Source organism: Passer montanus, unplaced genomic scaffold (assembly GCF_014805655.1).
Source record: "Passer montanus isolate IOZ18808 unplaced genomic scaffold, ASM1480565v1 scaffold12, whole genome shotgun sequence".
Lineage (NCBI taxonomy): Eukaryota > Metazoa > Chordata > Aves > Passeriformes > Passeridae > Passer > Passer montanus.
This window is the reverse complement of record NW_024358722.1, coordinates 6,793,075-6,814,933: the sequence shown is the minus strand read 5'-3', so window position 1 is coordinate 6,814,933 and position 21,859 is coordinate 6,793,075. Positions and strand designations below refer to the sequence as shown.

The window sequence follows — 21,859 nt, the reverse complement described above, 5'->3', positions numbered from 1 at the left end:
GGAAAAGCCAGGATTATATCAGGTCAAGCAAAATCAGGTTCAGAGCTAATGAGAAGATGCATGATGCATAATGAAGACATGCACACCTGCCTGTAAGATAAGCCTGATCATTTAAGGGATTCAGACCCTTCAAGTCCCTCTGAACTCAACAGGAAGATAATCTGCTGGAATGAGCACTGGTTTAGTTCAGGAGCTAAAATTCATGGAAACTGTTGACGCAAATGTTTGCTTTCATCCCGTGCCAGAACAATTCTGCAGGGCTGTGTAATTCTAGAACTTTTTCTCAGAAAACTTCAGTGCAGATCTGCAGTATTCCCTGCTATTTTTTTTCTGGGGTCTTTCTGGGGTTTTTTGTGCCTACTTTTTGTTTTAAACCTCCATTTCTTAGTACTTGAAATACATCAGAGCTGTAACTGGAAGACATCTAGGAATGCAACCCAGGAAGCAAAATCTGAAAGCAAAACTCTGAAATACAGAAGTATCAGAATTCTGTCAAGTGGGAAGCACTTCATTTTGCAATCAATTATTTCCATGGGACTTTTCAGCAAAATGTCTTCTTGCATCAAAAATATCAACTGCTTTCACTTCTTTTTTTTTTCATGTCGGATGAGACTAATCCTATAAGACAGACACTTCCCTTTTCAAAAACACTTGGATAAACTGTATGCAATAGAGAAAGGGATCCTATTTCTGTCCTGGCCTGAACTATTCATTACTGAATTACTCAATTGCCAATGTCACTCATATCCCTTCAGGCTATTTCTTTGCAAAGGGAACCAGGTAGATGAGTTTTGCTTTGCCAAGCCAAAGCAATTTGCTTTCTATCTGATGATGCCTGACGTGACAACATCTGGGTAGAAATCAACAACTGCTCTTCTCATTGCAAACATGGGAATGCAGCAGTACTCACAGTCAAGGAATCTCCAAGTGCTCCTATGACTTTGATGTCAGCAGGCCGTAGCTCATGGACTAAAAAGCAGTAGGAGAATAAAAGCAGGATTACCGACAACTGACAAAATACTGTTTAATAGAGTAAACATGCAAGCCTTAGGTTCCAATCTGATGGCATTTTTGCAGACTTCTAAGGTAGAAAAAGCTTCAGGTTCTGTGTGTCACCTAGGCAAAATGCATAACTTCCTGCCTTTGGTTGCAACAATACATTACATTAATATGGAAAGAAATTGAACTTAAAACAGCCTAGGTTAAAAATGAAAACAGACTAGATGCATACATTCAATCTCTTTTAATTGACTTACAGGTTTGGGTCATAGATCAAGATTTCCTATTAAATATCTCCCTGTAAAACCTTCAAACTGCACACAGCACTTGCACTACACTGCTTATCACAGCACATTCCAGCTTGCTAAGTCACTGACCCTCCTGGGTAATTTTAATCTGCCATGTTGCTGTATGATGAATAACGTATAAGATACATGCATACAATAAATGTGATCACACATTTATTACATACCTGCTGTCATGCAGAACTTACTGTGAATGGCAAGACAGACTTCTTACCTTTGCTGCTAAATATATCAGCTTTTATTGTTTACTTTCCATCTAGGTTGTGCAATTTCAACATCTTATTGCTTTTAGAAACAAAAGATGAAGTTTTTCCTATGTATGATTTTAGGTTGGGTGTTCCTTCTCACCTGATGTTGGGACACTAGTGGATGGAGTGTGACCAGGACATGACAGTTCACTGCCCCAATTCTGAAATGAGAAGTTACAAAATTGTTTCATCTTGTAGCTTAAAGATAATGTGGAATTCATATATAGTTTAGTTGTACAGTGTAGGGCAAAACCAAGTTAAAACATAGATCCTAGTTTGGTACCTATGTAGCTCAACAGTCTTTTTACATCTCTTTGTGGAACACTATCCAAACAATCATTACTTCTGGTGACATTTTCTAGCCAAAGCATAAAACTCTACCAAAGGCAAAACATTTCATCTTGAAATACTGCTTATGACAAAATTCCATAAAGATGACTATATCTCCCTCTCCACTGCCACTGTCCATGACCTACAAGGTGGGGTCTCCAGGTTTGAAGTCTTGCTCTGTCCCAAAAGATATCAGATGTAAAAGCAAATAAAGGTGAACAATAAAATCCCCTGCAAAGTTATTATGTTACACTAATGTAATGTATTATTATATTAGCTGGTAAAGGGTTTGAACATAATTCCTAAGAGGAGGAGTTGAGGGAATTGAGGTTGTTTAGCCTGGAAAAAAGAAGGCTCAGGGGTGAACTTATCACTCTACCACTGTGCGAAAGGAGGCGTGATGATGCAGGAGTCTGTCTCTTCTCCCAGGCAACCAGTGAAGGAACAAGGGCAAATGAACGAGGGAAGGTTCAGGTTGGATATTAGAAAAAAAATTCTTCACTCAAAGAGTGGTCAGTCATTGGAAGAACCTTATATATTCTATTATTATATTATCGTTCCCCATGTACTTTGCCAAGAACCTATTCTTTCCCTAGAAACTTTCAAAAATGGCTTGCTTTTACTGAATATAAAATGTGAATAAAACTCAAAGCTTTAAAAGTTCCAGCACAGAAAATTGTTGGGCTCTAAATAATTGTACTTTACCATACATTTTTAGGTGACATAATGTCACGTATACTTATTATGTATATTCCACCAATTGAAGATATTGAGTCAAACACACATTGCATAACACCTTAGTTCACCAGCAGAGACAGCTGATTAATGTCTCCACGTGCTTTTTGGTAACAAGCAACCATATTAGCCAAGAAGGCAGCAAGGGAAAAACTGGAAATGTTACAGTGGCCAGTCCTTGCAGGAACTATGATAGCTGTGTACACAGACCAAAAGGCCAGCCCTGCTAGAAGCAGGAGATCAGGCTAGGGATGTCCTGAGGACCTTCCAAGCTGAATTATTCTGTGACTGCACAATTCCACCAGAGTAAAACTGCATAGACCAGTGGTCTTCAGAAATCACGGTTGCTGTTAAAAAACATCACGACAAATTCATCTGTTCCTGTAAAAAGATGTTGTAGTATGCTCCACTATCAACCACTAAAGTCTGGTTGCAGAGGCTAGAAAGGACAGATAGGCTTATTTTTAGATCAGAAAGCATTGCTTCACCCTCTCTCTTCTTCTTTCCTTTATCACTTCAAAAGCTGCTGCTGCTGAGATTCAGTGGAATTACCTATTAAAGCATAACTCTAGCTCTACTGATAAAAATCTCACGTCAGTCCTGCAAACTATGACTTGCTAAGACAATGACTGCTGTTCTTTGTGACCATCATGGCACATAAACACTTTGGTAATTGGGTTAGTCATGAGCACCCCCAGTATGTCAAACTAGCCCAGTCCATTTTGACTGCCAAGCAAATAACTGCTCCATTTCTTCAAGTCCTATGCACAATATCTGTTTCTGCAGTTTATTGAGCATGCCTCATGATAGTTGCTCAGTCATGGTGGAAATTAAGTCCCTTTGAAAAATGGGATTCCTATCACCTTTGTATAGGGTCACACATCCAACATGTAAAGGTGACTGCCCTCTTCAGGATAAGTTTATTTGAGTGTAAGGAAGAACAGTGCCTCCAGAGGAGAATATCTAAACTTTCCTCACGTTATTTGGGGGTCAGAATTCTAAGACAGCTTCTCCATACTGTGAGGAGCTTGCTATCTGAATTAATCACGCATTCCAGGTTACTTACTTTTGTTACAGTTTTAATACAATTGCACCATTAATATAATTAATTTTGTTTGGCTTTTAGGAAAGCATTTGTTTACGCAATGAAAAGTGCAGTGCAAGGCAGAATTCTCTTTCCAAAAACTGGTAATAGTTTATATAATCTATTAATTCAGGATGATGTGTTAAGAGATGAGACACAACTTTACATAGTTTGCCTTAAATGAAGCAAAAGATGCAACAATTACCTCTATTGGCTCTCTAGTGGGCTCCACAGGTGTGTAGTTGCTATTCCTGTACGTTCCCAGGAAGGGACTGTTCTGGAGAAAGAGGAAACAAAATAAGATAAATAAGAGAAACCAGGCAATGAGCACATGACACAAACCATAGCAAGTGATATCAAGGTATCATATAACCAAGAAAGTAATCACCTAAACTATAAAATGGGAATCTGGACTTTGAAACCAGGCTTCTTCCTTAAAAGGAATAAAATTTGTGTTTAGTACCTTAGGACAAAAATTACATATGCCAGATGCCAATTGCAGTTCAATATTTTCCTCTCCTAACATTCCAAATTAGACTTTATTAGAAGTTTAGTCCTTTCAAAAGTGCTGATGTAGAATCTAGACAAACTGGGCAGATCTTCTGTGTCACAGCAGGGAGATGAAAGATTGCTTACTGAAAAGATCATTCTTTCCTCCAAGGGAGGCTATAGAAATTTCACTGTTATTTTTGTCCCCTACTGATGCAGCATGCATTCAGGAAGTCATGCACATCATACAGGCTAAAAAAATTCACCTGGAGGCTCACTTACCTCAATGAAGACAAACTCCAGCATCTGCATAAAGAAGTCTTTAAAAGCACTAAAATTAGAAAGCAGGTTTTTATGGTACTTAAGGTTGCCTCAAAACAAATAATTTTCCATGGCTACTGGCACTTTTATCAATGACCTATTCATTGCATTTAGGCTTACTAAAGGCTTACCATTTCCGCAAAAAAAAGGCCATATACCTGCTCAAGGGATATAAAACTTTTCTTTGCCTACTTCTGAAAAGCAACATCTTTGAATAAGAGTTAAAGGAAAGAAGCATAAAACCCACATTTTTTGGCACTGAAGAAAATGCTGAGTTCATTTAAGCTGCTTGGAAAGAATGCTAGGTAAATGAAGTAGGATCAATTTGAGCAAATCAGAGGACTTCTGAAATATGCTGGTTAATAACTCAGGAGATTTTCCTTGTCTGACAGGATGGACACAATATGGACAAAAGCCTTGTGCACAACTTGAATGCCTGCCTCCAGACCTAAGAGAACTCAGAACTCAGCTCCCCAGTCTGTTCAGTTCTTTGGTCTTCTGGCTGAAACTGCTGAAGAAAGGCAGCCAGTTATTGCTGCCTGCAGCAGTCATTTCCACGTGCTGGTACCTAGCAACTGTCCTGCAAGTTCAGCAGCTTGTTTTGTAACTGCAGAAGTAGCTTCCAAAGAGTCTGAAGTATTCCTCTTACAGATCAGGCCAGGAAAGCCATCCTGACACTAATCCAAGAGATGACAGATTCTGGGTTTTCAAAGCTCCTGTGGTGCCCAAATCTCATTGATTCTGATGGGAAAGTTAATGCAGCATGTTCTGTTGTTTGCTGCTTGTGCTGCCTCTGTACTTCACAAACAACAAAAAACAACCTCTGCTGCAACTGCTAACACACAAATCAGCATGTTGTGAATCAGTATTCATGGCACTGCAAAGTGGCCATGGGACACCAGTGCAGGTATATGAGAACACCTGCTCACTCAGAAGTAAACAGAACAAAGTAAGCTTATTCCAGACAGACCACATCCCTGCTCTCTGCAGCACACACAGGCAGTACAGCCTCCTGACAGCCAGCTTCCAAATTGTGGGTATGTTTACCTGAGCTGGACAGCCAAGGACGATGTCAGCTGAGAAATCAAATGAGTCAGCTTTCTGGCCCACAGGCTGTAACTGGAAACAAAGACAAAAGAACCCATTTTTTAACCATGTCAGCTCATCTTAAATTTGTAAAACAATTCTAATTAAAAAAACTCCAACATAAAGATACCTTTCAAATCTATACAAATGTGCCTGTATTTACAGACCTAGATTTACAGCCAAGGATGAAAGGCATCTACTTCTCAGAAAGAACATGGCAACCGCAAAACAAAAGAGCAGCTCTAGAAAGAAGCTTAAAATGGGAAGTGGAAAGCTACAGTGGATCAGTTTAAACTCCTGGAGGATTTTGGCAGGCACATGAAGTACCTTGGAATTTTGCCAGAAGGCAAGGTCATAAACTTTCTTCTCTTGCACAAAAGACATTAAGAGTCCCTCAATTTTTTATAGCTAAGCTTCATGATGGCATCTCCAACAAAACGTTGTTTTTGTGTACAAGATAATACCAAATCTAATTAGAGGTACTGCTTGATGATTGCAAGCAATCATGTTAGCTGTTAAAATATTAATCCAAAGTATATGGAAGTTACTATTCAGGATCCAAGACTGCCTCTGACTGCTGGGTACTCCTGCACTGCCATGCTAAGTAAAATGGGTTTGTTTAAGCAATCTTTAGTGACTCATCTTTATTGAGCTTAACTCATTTCCAAAAGTAGTAAAACTGAACTGAATTAAAGCCACTTTAATTCCTAATGAGACATTAACAACACAGGGATTTAAAACAAATGTCTAAGTACTCAGTTTTAAATTTACAGATGCAGTTACAATTCTTTATTTGGTGGTTTCCCATAGCAGCCCATAGAAACATCATCCTTATTAAATGCTATTCTGCCTTGTATAAAAATGGATGAAGAAGACTTGAAGTCACAAAATGACTGTGATCATGCACTTAGAGAACCCCTCTCCTTGCCACACATTTAAAGAACCAAGAGATTCTAGGCAGAGAGTAGAGCCAAAGCCAGAGGGTATTTAACTAGTTAAGGAGAGACAAATACAAGGTCCAGCACTATTCAGGCCTTAATTGCAATGCTTATTACAGAGATATCTTAATGGCAGTCAGGTCTAGGTGAAGATCTCACTGTATGCAGAGCCTGTCAGCTTACCACAGTATTCCACAGAGCCCTGGCAAGCTGAGAATGGCCTTTCTGGCTCGGATGGAAGCAGTCAGGTGCAAAGTAGGAGATGTCTGGCTTCTTATCCTACAAATAAAAGCATAAAGGACATATTAGTGTAGAAAAATCCCCACACTTCCAATTTGGAGTTGCTGAGGCCAAATCAGAACCAGTAAAGAGAGATCCATGTTACTTGTTCTCCCTGCTCCATTGCAGAAAGGCTCCCAATTATTTGGCAATACAAACTGTACTTCAGCAGACCCATGAACTACCAGAAACATGTAGCTAGAGATGACTATGTGCCTCCATGGGCAGATCCATCCAGAAGCAGTAAGACCACAATTTTCTATTATGGGTACAGATCCTCTTCTGGTTCTGAAGTAAGGATGAGTTCCTCTCCCTGTTTCCAGTTATCATTAGAACTGGAACCACAGGCACCATTATGCTGTGCAGTACTTCTGCACAGCTGGAGTTTTGAAAGGATCAAGAAGCAAGTATTTGGTGGAAAGCAGCCAGTCTGAGCAAGCCCACCAGAGCAGTCTGCTTTCTAAACAAAACTGTACTTTAATACAGGGTTAATACAGGTACTGGAGGATGTGAAGAAAATGGAGTTTGGAAATTTCAGTATCTTGTCTGTCACATGAATACTGAGGTTAGGGTCACACATGACTGAAACAACTTTTTTTGGTCAGAGCAGCTCTTCCTCCAAACTTGAACAGGTTTTTTCAGTGTGGTGGGGCTTGCTTTTTAGAGGACTACTACCAAAATTTGCGTATTTTTTGCCATGTTTAGAGACAGAGTTTTCAGTTCAAGAACATCTGAATGTTGAGATAAGAAATTGAAAGAGCATCCTGAGCTTCTTAAAATCTGAACTAATGCTTGTGAGACTACAAAAAAAAGTTCAGAAATATTTTGCTTCTTCTGGTTTTATTTCTGTGCTCCCCACCCTCAGTACCAAAATCCTTAGAGAAGACTTCTCAGGGTCACCAGCTTCATGCACAAAAAAAAGCTTCATGCAAACAAAACAAAGGAGGCCTGTGAAACAAATTTGTCTGTAGCAGCACCTTAACTTTTCAAACTTTCACCAGCTATTGCAAACATTTTCAGAATCAGTCCAGTTCAATTATGCCAGAACAATCCCTACTCAATATTTTGCTCCATCTCCTCTTAGCTCCAGGTACCTATGAAAATAGTTTCAGCTTTAGCAAAAGTTTGAGTATTTTCCTAGATTTACAGCTTACTGGAACTTGCCATTCAAGGAACTGAGATATACATCAACATACACACATGAAGTACATAAAACTACTTTCACAATATCATAGGTAAAATTCCCTTTTTGTCAGACACAGAAAAATAAGTTATGGGCATAAAGGAGAGCAGATGCCATAGTCTTCACTGAGCAATGCAGCTATGTTGCTTTAAGAAGTGCAACTTAATAACTTGGTCTTTTATTAATCATGTTGTGTTTTCAGGAAGAAAAATATTTATGTACTTCAAAGAACATACACAAACACATCTCTTAAATCAAGTTTTGACTCATTTTCCAAAACAGCAACTGATATTGACAGAACAATACTTAAAACTAAAAACTGCTTACTATATGAAGAAATCTGCTGTACTATACCAAAAAACAGCAACTTCTCATAAGAAAAGCACAGAAAAAAGTGAAACTATTTCGAATATAGTCTCTATAGGTAAGATACCCATCCTTATCCTTTAAATGCAGAAATCACCTTTACATCATACCTGATCAAGAGGAACCTTCAGATTTTGGAGGAAAGGCTGGATGACGACTGTGAAATTTTCATGAGTGTCATATCTGCCAGACTCTATCAGACTCTGAATGCCAAGCTGCAAGACACAAAAAACCACCAGCAATACTTCAATAACATCTCTGCATCATAACTATTCTCTTTGTTTGGGTTTTCTGAAAGTGCTGGAATCAAAAGGAAGTTTTAGTTGTGAACTTAAATAGCCACAGCCATTGGCAAAAGAAGGCTGAGATGCTGCAAAGGAGCTGAGAAGGCTGGAACACAATGCTGAAACTGTTTGTCAGGGACAGGGTTTTGATGACTAAACTCCCACCAATTAACCTCTACTAGGAAACATAATTTTTCTGAAGACCTCTGCTGCTAGTTTTGGTCACATGATAGGTTTGGATAGCATCAAATGAGCTCCTGCTGAATTCCTAGTTTGGGTAAATATGTTGCTAGTCAATCAAGAGCTCACTTCTACTGGAAATAAAGTAACTGTACCACTCTAAGTAGTCATACCTGGTAAGCTTTGATGGCGTCCCTCACCATTGTTAAATTTTCTGAGTTTTCTTCTCCTGTGAGAACACAGCTACACAGATAACTGTGGGGGAGATTAGAGGGGAAAACAGGAACAGAGTTAAACATCTGATAATGCAGATACCACCCTTTGTCATGCAATGCCCTCACAACATGGATGTAACAAAGGAATCTGTACAATCACACTTTTGTGAAAACATCTTATTGTCCTTGCTATTGTAATTTCAAACTTCAATGTTATTTTCTGCCTCACATGGATGATACTACTTTAAGTAATTTTGGTTTCACACTCAGATATATCAAAGTAGTGCACACTGTGTAGATTGTTTCATTGATTTCACCTTGGCATCCAAAGGCCCTGCAGACTGACAGAGGCACACACCAGAGCCCCTGGGGAACTAAAAACAGTATTTTGAAATGTACTGCCTGTTTTACTTCTGAGCTGACACCTTTCCAATCATCAATTCCTTTTGCATTCCCAAGACAGAGAATTTGTTTCTGTCTGAAAGGTCAGTAAAGAATGCAAATTACCCATTGCACTAAAGCCTCTGAAACAGGGGAGACCTATCTACTCAAAACCTCATGTTCCTGAAAAAAAAAGCCTGCAAATCTAAATGTTTGTGCATTTCAACCCCATCTTGAAAAACCCTGTGCCAGTAACTTTAACCCTAGCCTTTGAGGTGTACATTATGTACAGTTCTAGATATGGAAAACAGGTCAAAGCCAAGAGAAGGAAATGTCATCAGGCAGGGTGATGTCAGCACTGTGTGGGAAGGAAGTCCACAGGACTGTGCTGCTACCTTTAGACATCAGTTCAAATTATGAGAGAAGCACAAAATAAGAACACAAAGAGGACAAAAGGAAGTCAAACAAGTCTTACTCTGCCAAGTAAGTGGGGCACTGATCTGAAGGGTCCACAAATAACTGTCTCAGAGCAGTGATGTCCCCCACATCAACCAGACTCACCAGAGCTTTTGGAACCTGAAAGGTAAGTCAGACTTCGGTTTAGGAGAAACTGGTTACACAGCCCACAGTGCATTTATTTTACCCCAAGTCCAGTCATTTGACACCGCTTCCCTTTCTCCACCACTGGAAGGATAAAAAATTAAAAAGATAGAAAAAACAACAAGTCCTCCACCAAATTCCCCCAACTCAGCTTTGATTTTTTTCCCCACACCATAGCTCAATATTATTATCTGTCATTTCAGACTGCATCTCACTACCGCAGATAGACAAGACAAAAGAAAATGTTTTTTTTACAAGTCAACAGCATATGTCCGGTACCAGAACGCAAAAAAAAAAAAAAAATCAAACAAACAGAAGAGCTAGCATCAGTTAGTCATGTCTCACTGTGAGCTAGAATGCTGGGGTAATTTCACAGTACTTGCCTCCTTGTGCAGAATATCAAGAGTTTCTTGAATCCTTTTGATGTAATTCCCAGCTGAGTAGTGATTCTGAGAGAAAAAGAAGAGATTACTGTCAAATGGAGACACAAGGAATTTAGGTTGGGAGGCTGGAGAATCACATTACTTCACTTCCTTTTCTGCCCTACAACACTGTGGTCAGTAGAATGTTCTTGCTTCTTTCTAGAGGCTGGGGATTTTAAACATAGCAATTAATCCAAAACACAGGGAGACTCGGTGAAATTTTGGATTTAAAATAAACCTTGTTGAGTAGCAGCATATTTAACCCAAATCCACTGGGCCCTTCATGTAAAAATGCAAGAAGGAACCCAATCTGAATGCATGCTGAGCAGGAAACCAAGCAGCCACAAGCATGCTCACAGCTAGCTGATAAGCTCTCATAAAATTATGTGAAATCATTGCCAGTCAAGGTCATAGCTATAAATAAGGCTATAAAACTTGGCAGCAGCAGCAAAGATGCCTACCAAGGCTCCTGCAGAAGAAGCACATTTCTCAAGCACAAGGGGTTGCAGGAGAATTGAAAATTCTCATAAGAAGTGAGCAGATTAAAGGCAAGAGAGTGAGAGCTGGCAGTGAAAGGTGGCCTCTCCCTGTCGCCTGCCCACTCAACTCCCATGACCTCCTTATGGCAGCCCTAAAGGCTTCTCCACAATCCAGAGAAGCATAGCATTCAAATAAGACTGAGCACTGCAGCAACTTCCCTCATATATACACCTCACCAGTTCCTAGCACCTCCCCACACTGTGAGTTATGGTGTGATGACAATTGCAGGGTTGCACTGCTTTGAACTACCGCTGTCATTCTTGGATGTCTAAAGAGGCCAAGCTAGAGCACAGCAGTTACCACATCAGAGGAGTGAGGCATCTCTTCCCTTCCATTTTTTGCTTACAGTCAAAAAACAGTAGTCAAAGCAGTGGTTCTTATCCTGGAGTAAGCCAGACAAAACAAAACCATCTTACTCTGCTGCTGGTAACTTTTTATATCAGGGTATTGCCACCAAGAACCCCTGTCAAAACATACAGCAGCCCACATATAACTCATTTTATCTCTGTGAAGGCTTTATGATTTCCCTTGAGGTGTTTCTACACTGAACCACAGTTTGGGATAACCAGTCTCACTACTCACGGGGTCTTTGCAATAGATGCACAGATCATTGGCTCCAATATGCACAGTTATGAGCTTCCAGTCAGCACTGAAGTCAATCCTCTGTGCAATAAAGAAGAAAATAACAAGTCTGAATTTCTTTACCTTTGTGATATACACATGGTGTCATTGCAGGTGGATCTGCTGTGTGAAGTAATGCCTATTTCTATTCATTCTGTAAGTTTGAAGGAGTCCCAGAAAACTTACCTGGTCAGTTTTCATAAGACTCACAAGACTTCTTGCTTGGGCTGGCAAGTGCCTGGAAAGAAGGAGAACCTAGTGAGTGAAAGTAACACCCGTATTGAGAGATCAACATTACCAGGCTTCAGACGTCTTAAATCAAGTTGACAGATATCAGAAGGGTTGAGTGAGGACAAAGTACAATACTCATGTTGCTGTGGTCAAATTACAGGTTCACATCTTGGTAATAAAGTAAACATTAAATCAAACTTGATTATATTATATTATTGGTGAATACAGATTTTACTCAAGTTCGTAGTTAATTTGGAACCATAAGTTCAGCTCCTATTGCAGTGCTTAGCACCTAAAACAGCTGAAAAGCCAGATATGGCAACAGTTGTAAGCAGAGGGCCTCTGTAGAGCTATCAATCTATTCCTTATAGACTAAAACACAGGAATCCCCAGTCCCAATACTTAGCTGACCACTTGAGCAACATGTCCCTGAAAAACAAGGTTTCAAAGCTCGCTGTACACACCCTCCTCATCTTTGTAGCCTGCACCTACGGTACGTAACTGCACACTACGTGTACACAATTTTCCAGAGTAATCAAAAATCCAAGAAGCCTTCAAGGTTACCCAGACAAATTAAGATGACAGCTGTTTTCCTACAGCCAGGTAAGCACTCTCTCTTTTTCTGTACATATATATATATTCATACACAGATAGACAATTAGGATAGATAGATAGATAGATAGATAGATAGATAGATAGATAGATAGATAGATAGATAGATATCTAAAGTGCAATGAGTTTTGAGTTACTTAGACTGGGTGCTTCAGCTTTGTTTGACTGCCCTGACAGATTGCTCTTCAAATATGCATAGGGAAGAGAAGAGAATGGGGTCAGAAAGCATTGACCTTCCAGGCAGGTCTGTGGTTCAGAATGAGTTGCATCTCCCTCCAGGCTCTTGTTAAAGACACTGGCTATCAGTTCTGGGAGCCTATCAGCTGACATTAATAAGCATGTACACTTGTTTTGTACGGCAACCAGAGTTTAGCTCCCCTTTGCAATGCTTTCCTTACTGTAGGAAAAAGAGAGGTCTCTCACCACCCTTGTCCAGCTGAAAATACTGATCTAACACTGGCACGGGAGCATCTACTGAGGAATGAGCCCTGTCATACAACTACTTGTGACACTGTGTGCACATAGTAGTTCTTATCACCATCACCTTCGTCCAATGTCATAACCTACTTATTTATATTCCAAAGCTATCACAAGCCACAAGTGGTCACAATTTCCTTCTGCTCTTACTGTGGAAACCCCTAAGCTGGGCATTGTCTGCAGTACTGACACAGAGGAAAACACCACTTATTGATCTGACAGTCCACAACATATTTGATTTCTCATTCAATCAGTGAGATGCTGATGCATCTTAAGCCAATGCAGTCAGCAAGATCCAATGACATCTTGAATGAAGTAGTGCCAGTAATGATCCATCCTTGAACTGCAATTTCAACCAAATTTAGATCTTAACCAATGGAAACAGTTTGCTAATGGGAAATACAGATATTCACAATTCCTGTCACCTGTTTTCTCCTCTCACTCTTAAATTCTTAACCTCCTCTTCCTTTCTTTTTTTTCCCACATGAAATCAGAGACCTCAGCTCTGCTTCAGCAACATTATTCAGACCTATCCTTAACTCTATCATGTACTTAAGCACTTTGGCAATGCATGCAGATAAGGCTTAGAAATATTTTGCTGTATGAAACCTGCATTACTACATTTTCATCTAGTTCAATAAAGGGCTCTTCAAAGCAGTCATGGATTTAATTTTAAGAAACCCTTACACCTGGTTTCTATAAGCTGGTAAGGCTGCAAAATTATCTGATTTCAGAAATGTCCCAAAACCTCTGGAAAGCACTTTCCTGATAACCATAAAGCAAGACACACCAGGTAACAATTCTTAAATACCAGCATTAGCTGGTGGACTTTTTTTGCCCTGTGAATCACTGGAAAATGGATGGTTTTGGCTGATGAAGAATAAATGCTGAATTGCACCATCATTCATCCAGGGTTAAATACCTAAAGCAGGAGAAACGTTTCCTTATGTTGCAATACATTTCAGTACTTGACTAGGATGAATTCATCTTCTCAGGTACAACAAGAACCAAAACATTATAGGACAGAACCCCAAAAGAAGTATTTGAGAGCTAAAAAATAGTATTTTACAGCACTTTACTTTTGCACAACTTTCTGCAGAGAGTTATGAGACAGAGAAACAACAGAAGACAAGCAGAAATCTGGCATAATTGTTGTCTGTGTCTCCTTGCTGAACATTTACAAAACATGGTTACAAAACAAAGACAGCTCAATTTCATCATGTTTATCCAGTCCAGTCACTTGCAGGGGAAGTGAGAAAACTAATTGGTATTGATGAAATAGGCAGTTTTCATTAGACTAGCATCCATCAGCTCATTTCAAAGAGCTAACAAATAGCTATTTAATAGCAATGCCTCAGTTGCTGCTAGAAGCTGCCCTAAGTCATAGTGGTGACTTGAGAGTTGTGTATCCTGCTTCAAGTCCTCCCACCAGACCAAAAAGCCTTTTTAGGATTTAGCTGATAAAGAATATGAGACAGGCACCTCTCTCATTCTTTCATGCAACAAGCAAAAGCTGGAGGTAATCTGGATATATGCTGCATACAGTATATGTTAATAAATTCTCACTGATGGCTGACTCACATTTCACTGACATACACAGTTACCTTCGGTCATCACCAAATAGAAAAATGCATTCTTTCAGTTCTGTGGGGGCTGAAGGATATAGCAGGGGACCTAGCACCCTATTTCTGTCAGGAAATCCAAGTATTTACTGAGATTACCAGAATGAGTCAGAAGTTACACAGGGCCTACAGGAGAGCAATAAAAAAAACCCTGATAAATCCTAATAATCTTTGCTTAGATACAGCAAACACAAACACCTCTCTTGGCTTCTGAACTTCACTTCCAAGACTCCTTTGGGAAGCAAGATGAATTTTTCTTTAAACAAACAAATTAAGGTCTGGGTAACAGCAACTCACAATGTCAAATCTAGGCATGGTCTGCCAGATTCTGTGCCCAAACTATGACTGAATTCAAGCAGCCATCTGTTTTGTTAATTAAACAGCACTGACTTTGAATAAGTATCCAGGGATTTCTAGGATAAGCAATATAGAAAAGCTTAACTCATGCAGCTTCCCAGGTGTGACTAAAAGCAAAGAGCCAAATTCAGGTGACTGCAAGACATTACAATCCCTATTATGCTGGCAGAACTTGCTCCAACTGTACCAGGTCTGCAATGCACCAAAACCCATGGATGACGATTAGTAATTATCTTTTCTTAAGATTCTAGACTGGCTTTTCCCCCATCTCTCTCCTGTCCTTTTCTGCTTGCTTATCCAGAAATCCATTGTGTAAGACTTCATCCTGTTTTACTCCTAGTTTCTCTTATCAATTCATTACATGTTCTATTTTAAAAACATTCACATTCTCAAAGATTTACTGACTGATAAATAGATAAATGAATAGATGTTGAACAGGAAGAGTAGAAACCTCCCAACTGTTTCTGCCAGTTTCTTGTTTGTAGATTTCATAACGAGGACTGTTAGTTTCATTTGAAAGTTCAGCTATGAAATAAACCCATACGTTTAACATGTTTTGAGCCAATTTCCACTCTAACTCAACTGGTTCTGCTTGCTCTTCTGAGCAAGTTGTGACAGCACATGAGACAGTTGAAAGGCAATTAAATGAAGCATCCATCACCTACAAATGTAAAACAAAAAGCTACATACTCAGCCAGTGCTCCAGGAACTGCCTGGTTAAGGAATGCATTGGAATAATTCTCATTCCCGATACCAGTTGAGTAGCCCGTGATCGTGACACTGAACTCCCGAAAGATGTCTGAAAAACAGAGGTGGAAATGAAGGCAAAAAGACTCCAGCTGCTCCCTGCCTGTAGGGACTAGAAGAACACACCAGCACTGCCACAGTTTTGCTCTCTGATAGCACAGCTGCTGCTGGTCAACCATGGTGGATTCACCAGCTGCAGTGACTCAGACAGCAGTGTGCTTGCCGTGCCCTGCACTGGGACCAGCAGATAATATGAGCAAAACTGGGGCCTACTGTGTGCAGTTCTCTCTCAATTTGTAGTGGTTAAAGCCTAAAACAAAATTATCAAACACACAATGTTGACTTTGTGAAGTGAGTATGAAGGGTCCTTCAGCCCAGCCGGAGCTGGTTTTCAGCTGAAGTAGCTGGATCTTCTTCACTGCCGTGCAAAATCTCATACTACTGACAAAGGTGAGGAACAAAGCCTCAGGTGCATGGTTCTGATGAAGTTACACCATGTTCTCCATAGTAGTTTCCAAAAGGAAGTTGGCAGAGTAACTTACAGCTGTGAGTGAACATGGCCACACTGTAAACTATAAAATCTACTTCAGTCTCAAAGACCGAGTTTAACCACATTTCAGCGAGGGCTTTAGCAAATGTAATAGGACTCAAGTAATCAATTAATTGCTTATTCAATTTATACTCCTGTTACATTTGGCTTAAAATAATGGCCAACACACAAAGGAACAGTTTACTAGCCTCTTTGAATGGAAGTTTATTACTACAGCTGATCCAAACTGAAAGTCGAGTGGCTCTACATTAACGATAGACTGAGCTATGTGAAGTTGCAGGTTTCAGTTAAGAGAAAATAAAAATTATTCCCTTCAGGTTACATGTATGAGTAAGGCAGCTTTATTTACCAAAGAGGCCTACTCTATGCAAATATTTCTTTTGGAAAAATTGTGATGGAATATTTATTAAAAGCAAATGTTGAGTACATCATGAGCACGGACATAGCAAGGTTATTGAGAAATTTGAATAATACTCACCAAAGTGTTGAAAAGGGAGAGGGAAAAGAAAGCAGGCAATTTCTATCTGTTCTCATCTTCACTAATGCAGGCAACTTTTTATTTTTTAATCATAGTATACTCTTTCTTTTAAATGTAGTTCTTGTTAATTACACTAAAGCAGCTTTGAGATACTTAAAAACTCTCTATAAATCTACCAGAAACTTGTCCACTGCATCTCCTCAATCTTGCCATTCATATCTAGCAAAGCATTCACTTACTAGGTAGAGTTGTCACATTCTCCAACGACTCATCTCCTCCAATACTAAAATGAGAAAGAAAAATCCCAGTCACTGACCTCTTATTTGGACACAGGCAATAAACAAAGAGAAAATTTGCTACACATCTTGGGGAACAGCAAAGGATTATTAATTTGGTAACTATCATTTTATCAGAATCCATGGAGATGACAGAAGTGGAAGTGCTGTTGGGGAGAACAGGTGAGGTTTCAGTGCTGAAGATGCTTGTCAGAAAGATTTAATGCTCTTGCAGATGTACAGGGGTACGGTCAATCATTTATCAAGTGTCAGAAAAATGCCTGACACAGACTCATACTCAAATACTTAATTCATACTTAAGTACTGCAGATTAGAAGGCCAACTTTGAGGCCCATTCCAGCCTCATGAAGCCCCTCTAAGGAAACACCAAACACAGACAGCTCTTGAGTGACAAGAGAACTTCAGCAGTAGCTGCTCACTCCTCCTGCTTTCTGCATAGGGACAGATTTCTCCAGCTTTTTGTTGACAGGACATACTAAGGCCACAGTCCAGCTTACATAGAGGTATGAATACAGCACAGATCTGCTTCAGTCAGTATCAATAGAGCTACATCACAACAGCAAAACAATTTAGTCTCTTATGACTGTGTGTTGCTATAAGTGGCAAAAGTCCTCTGGCCAAACTATTTTCCATGACACTACAAAAAGTTCAGAAATAGAAAACTTTGAGAAGAAGTCCTAAAACCAACCAGTTCTGACTTGTTTTGTAGATTTTCAACCTGACATCCCAACATAAAAATACAAACTGTTGCAGGCAGCCAAAAATGAAAGCATGAGCGAGATCAAAAATCTTGCTTAAAATCCACTACTGAAAATGCTTTCTGTAAAGCTACCCTTATGAAAAAATCTTGATACACCTTCAAGAAGTACTAGCCTGGGAAGTAACCTTTTTTCAGCTTTCTGACAGTTGAAAGACCCAAAACACATCTCTTCATCACCTTGGCTGAAGACTTACCTCCAAGACAGTCCCCGGTACTGAGTGATCACATCCTGGAGGGTATCTGAGGCAATTCCTGAACCAGCCTGGACATTGTTTTTCATTAACCAAATGAAATTAAAGCACAATTACTAATGCAATAGTACCTAGTAATACAAATACATAAGCAAATATGTAATTTACTAATTTACTAATTTAAATTTACTAATTTAAATAGAATGACATAGTTGTTTTATTTACTTTTTAATCGAGTGGATGTTTTCCAAAGTTTTAAAAGGCATCTGACTTTTCCCAAACCTTTCTCCTGAAGCATACAACAATACCTTTAATAATTATTTAAAAGCATCATATTGTATATATGACACACAAAATTTATGATGGAGCTGTAGAACAAAGAGTAGGTCTAGATGAGCAAAATTACTCTTTTAGTGTTGCATTAGTCAACAGTGAAGAAAACATCTCAATCAAACATACAAAATGGCTAATGATATGAAGCACTACATGAGCTCAGCAGAGAAAATAAGCATGTATCAGAAAGAAGCACCATAACTCATATATACCAGTTTGAAAACCATTGTGCTAAATTGAAGGATTTATAACAGAACTGGAGCAAGGAGGAAGCACTCTCCATACTGAAGAAAGAGGCAAGCTAGCAACTACACTCCTCCTGAAACACCTCCAGAATTCAGCAGCAGAGTTCCTGACAGCTGTGACTGTATAGTTTCATTCTAAATCTAGGTGCATGTTAGTACTTGAGTACAGAACTAGGCAGCCTATTTGCTGCTTCCTTCGATTAAACCAGAATACTACATTTTCTTCTGTGCATAAACTTTATTGAAATAACAGAAGATTGGTGCTCAGAATAACTATGTACAGGACAAGTGCAGTTCTAAGACAGCAATACACCACTGCATGTTCTATGAAAGATTTTATTCCCAGCTCCTACAGACTATACTTAGAAGCAGAAACACTGCAGGGCCCTAGATATTACAATACAGCAACCACAACCACGTACAGAATATATTTAGTTTATTAATACTGAAGGTTTACATCAAAATGCTTCTGTTTATTTCAGTAGCCTCCTGTGTGTGGGAGCTGTAGCACCAAGTCTGCCAGAGAGTTGTAAAGGGCTCACAGTTTGTACACACAATGTGTTTGTTGTTAAGGCTCAGATTCTGAGAAACCTATGATCCAGTTACATCTTTGTGTCCAATGTTTCCTTTGACTGGCTGTAGAATTTCAATCTTTGACCAGTATGAAAACATAAGGCAGAAAGGCATAACTGGAATATAGGATGTCTGGATTTTGAAACATATTCTTTCTTGACTACCAAAGATAATGATCAGCAGCAAGAACTGTATCGTGATCAAGAAATCAGCTAAGAGTTAAAACAGGCACAATAAAATGACTGAATATCTTCTGAAGTGCATTGAGTCAGAGGGCTCTCACTCCATATTTCCTTATCTCATTAATGCTAAAATTATTAAAATGCTATTATCCAAAACCACTTAGCTGCATTCAGTTCCTGAAAGAACTGAGGCTGAAAAACAGGCTCATTAGTCCATTCCTATGCAGAAACAAAAATTTTAAAATGCACCTAACTTTAAAAAGATTAAGGTTAAGGTTACTTTAAAAAATAACCTAAGCCTTGTACTAGGTCTCACTCATTTCAACAACATCTAATCTCTTCTACTTCTTGTCCAGCAAACTACCTAGGCACCTCTTTAAAGGATTTGCCTGTGTTTTTGCAGGAGTTCAAAAGCATGTGAATACATGTGTGGGGGGAATGGAGCGTTGGAAGACTGACACCTTCTTTCTGAATCTAGCTGCTAGATCTATTATAATCCATGAATGAACAGATCTCTGCTTCTGGGTACAATAGCTATTTCCCCTCCACTAGAGCAGGCACATGTTTGCAGTTGTACCAGGAGTAAAACCACCATCTTCTTACCGTCAAAGAATCCCCAAGGGCTGCTACAACTTTCACATCAGCTGGCTTTAAGGAATGCACTGCAATGGAAAGAGATACAGTCGAACCTGGTTAGGAAATAGCTATTTTTTTTCCTCTACTGTGTATGTGAAATACGCCATTGTCATTGTGATACTCTGTCACATTGTTTTTTGCAACACCCAAGTGATAAATCAGAAGTTCTTTCCAGCTCATCTCCTGTGATGGTAGCGCCAACATATGCATATTATTCAGTATTTCAATGGTTAATGTCGCTACCGAAAAGGCAGGAGAGCAAGGAGCAAAAAACAATAAGTGGCAAAAAATATCCAGCACCAAAGTGAAGGTAAAACAATGCAGAATTACACAAAGCAGGAACAGCACATTAAAGACTTCAAAAGACAATGTAAAGTTATTTGAAAAACTGAATACTGCTAAATTCCAGACTAACATGAATGAAGCTGTATTTCCAGTTTCTTTCCACGACATTTAGGTGGAATAGCTTATAAGCTATGTCAGCACACAAATCTGGATTTCATCACAAGTTATTTTGAAGTTCTCCACCGGCAGTGAGTTCAGTGAAGCTACTTAGTCAGGATGCTACCTTGAGTGACAGTGTGGCATTGTATCTGTTAAACATCTGCTGAAAAACATGACATCCTTTCTGAGCAATGTTTTTCACAGCCCAGCAACCATTTCAGCAAAAAATTAACATTCATCTTGAAGGACAGCTGAAGGTAATTTAACATGACATCCTTTCTGAGCAATGTTTTTCACAGCCCAGCAACCATTTCAGCAAAATTAACATTCATCTTGGAGGACAGCTGAAGGTAATTCAACTTCTTAACATAAAGTAGGCAAGACTACCTGAAGTTGCAGGAGGGGAGGATGGAGACCTGTCCTCACATGGCAGCTGGCTTCCATAATTCTAAAGAGAAAAAGAAAGCTGAAGAGCATTTGGCTAGCAAATACAGTCAGTAGAAACTAGGATCTTCCCAGCAGAGGCCAGGTGGATAAACCGGAGCCTCTTCAGCATGTAATTAACAGACAGGTCTTGGTTGCTCAATTCAATAGTAACATTAAGTATTGCTCAGAAGAGTGTAGTGTCCTGTACTGATAACAGTGCTGTCTGAGCACGTGTTCTTACAGGTGTTTTTTGATGCATTTTGTCTAACTCAAGGAGTACCTCCCTACCTGTGCCATGCACTCAGCCTCCCAAGCCCCTCTGGCCAAAGACTGATTTCCCCTGTGCTGCAGAACATAACTCATTTGGTTACCATACAGGAACAGATGCAGCAGAGTAACAGTGGGATGGTGATGTTGACACTTACTGGAGTTTGGTTAGGGTATGTGTAATTACTGTTCTTATATGTCCTCAGGAATGGCTCAGCCTACAAAACAAGGCAATCTGAATTAATGCAAAGCAACAGAGGAACACATGGAGATTTCCATTCCCCAAACTTTGGTTCTCAGATGTCTGTAGATGATTAGCAGCTTGATGCAAATAAAACACAGGGATTAAAAATAACTAAATAAATAAATAAAAGGCCTTTTTAAAACCTGTGTAGCAACAGTGTAAATCTGGGTTATATTTTTTAGAGAATTCCCTCAGGACCCTGCTGTGTGTGGCTTACAAGAAGCTTGTGGCCCCACTGCAAGTTACTCCCAGTGAACTCTGCAGAGCTATCCTGACTGGTACCATCACTGCTCTGTTTCCCCCCACTGAAGCTCTGTCATTCAGTGTGGATACTTGACGATCTTGGTTAGGTAGGCCAAACACCCTTCCCTTCTGTTTTGGCTGCCAGTGATGTGTGACTGTGAGGAAGTTGACTCTGCTTGCCCTCCATCCTCTCCTGGGTGAGTGCTTATGCTGTTCTTGGTGGCAGTGGCACAAACTGTGTGGGGAGGAGCAGATCACCCTCAGAGAGCCAGAGCTCCAGGCACTGCATAAAGGCTCCTACAGAGCCCCAGCCACTCCCAGCACCTCCACATAAACACA

The 21,859-nt window shown here is 39.6% G+C and overlaps 1 protein-coding gene across 5 annotated transcripts in view; it reads right to left on the bottom strand.

Moving 5' to 3' along the window:
- The window catches only part of PLB1 (phospholipase B1), a 118,921-nt gene that overhangs the window by 58,511 nt on the left and 38,551 nt on the right, over positions 1 to 21,859 (bottom strand). For all 5 annotated transcript variants that reach the window (XM_039697805.1, XM_039697809.1, XM_039697808.1 and 2 more), the window contains 17 exons: positions 21,192 to 21,251; positions 20,728 to 20,788; positions 19,864 to 19,922; positions 17,931 to 17,998; positions 16,920 to 16,963; positions 15,596 to 15,704; positions 11,793 to 11,844; positions 11,568 to 11,648; positions 10,407 to 10,472; positions 9,899 to 9,999; positions 9,001 to 9,082; positions 8,474 to 8,578; positions 6,719 to 6,814; positions 5,559 to 5,630; positions 3,907 to 3,978; positions 1,653 to 1,713; positions 911 to 969 (listed from right to left, as the gene is read on the bottom strand). In XM_039697805.1, the coding sequence (XP_039553739.1) occupies positions 911 to 969; positions 1,653 to 1,713; positions 3,907 to 3,978; positions 5,559 to 5,630; positions 6,719 to 6,814; positions 8,474 to 8,578; positions 9,001 to 9,082; positions 9,899 to 9,999; positions 10,407 to 10,472; positions 11,568 to 11,648; positions 11,793 to 11,844; positions 15,596 to 15,704; positions 16,920 to 16,963; positions 17,931 to 17,998; positions 19,864 to 19,922; positions 20,728 to 20,788; positions 21,192 to 21,251 (1,248 nt within the window). The remainder of the gene's footprint in view (positions 1 to 910; positions 970 to 1,652; positions 1,714 to 3,906; positions 3,979 to 5,558; positions 5,631 to 6,718; positions 6,815 to 8,473; positions 8,579 to 9,000; positions 9,083 to 9,898; positions 10,000 to 10,406; positions 10,473 to 11,567; positions 11,649 to 11,792; positions 11,845 to 15,595; positions 15,705 to 16,919; positions 16,964 to 17,930; positions 17,999 to 19,863; positions 19,923 to 20,727; positions 20,789 to 21,191; positions 21,252 to 21,859) is intronic.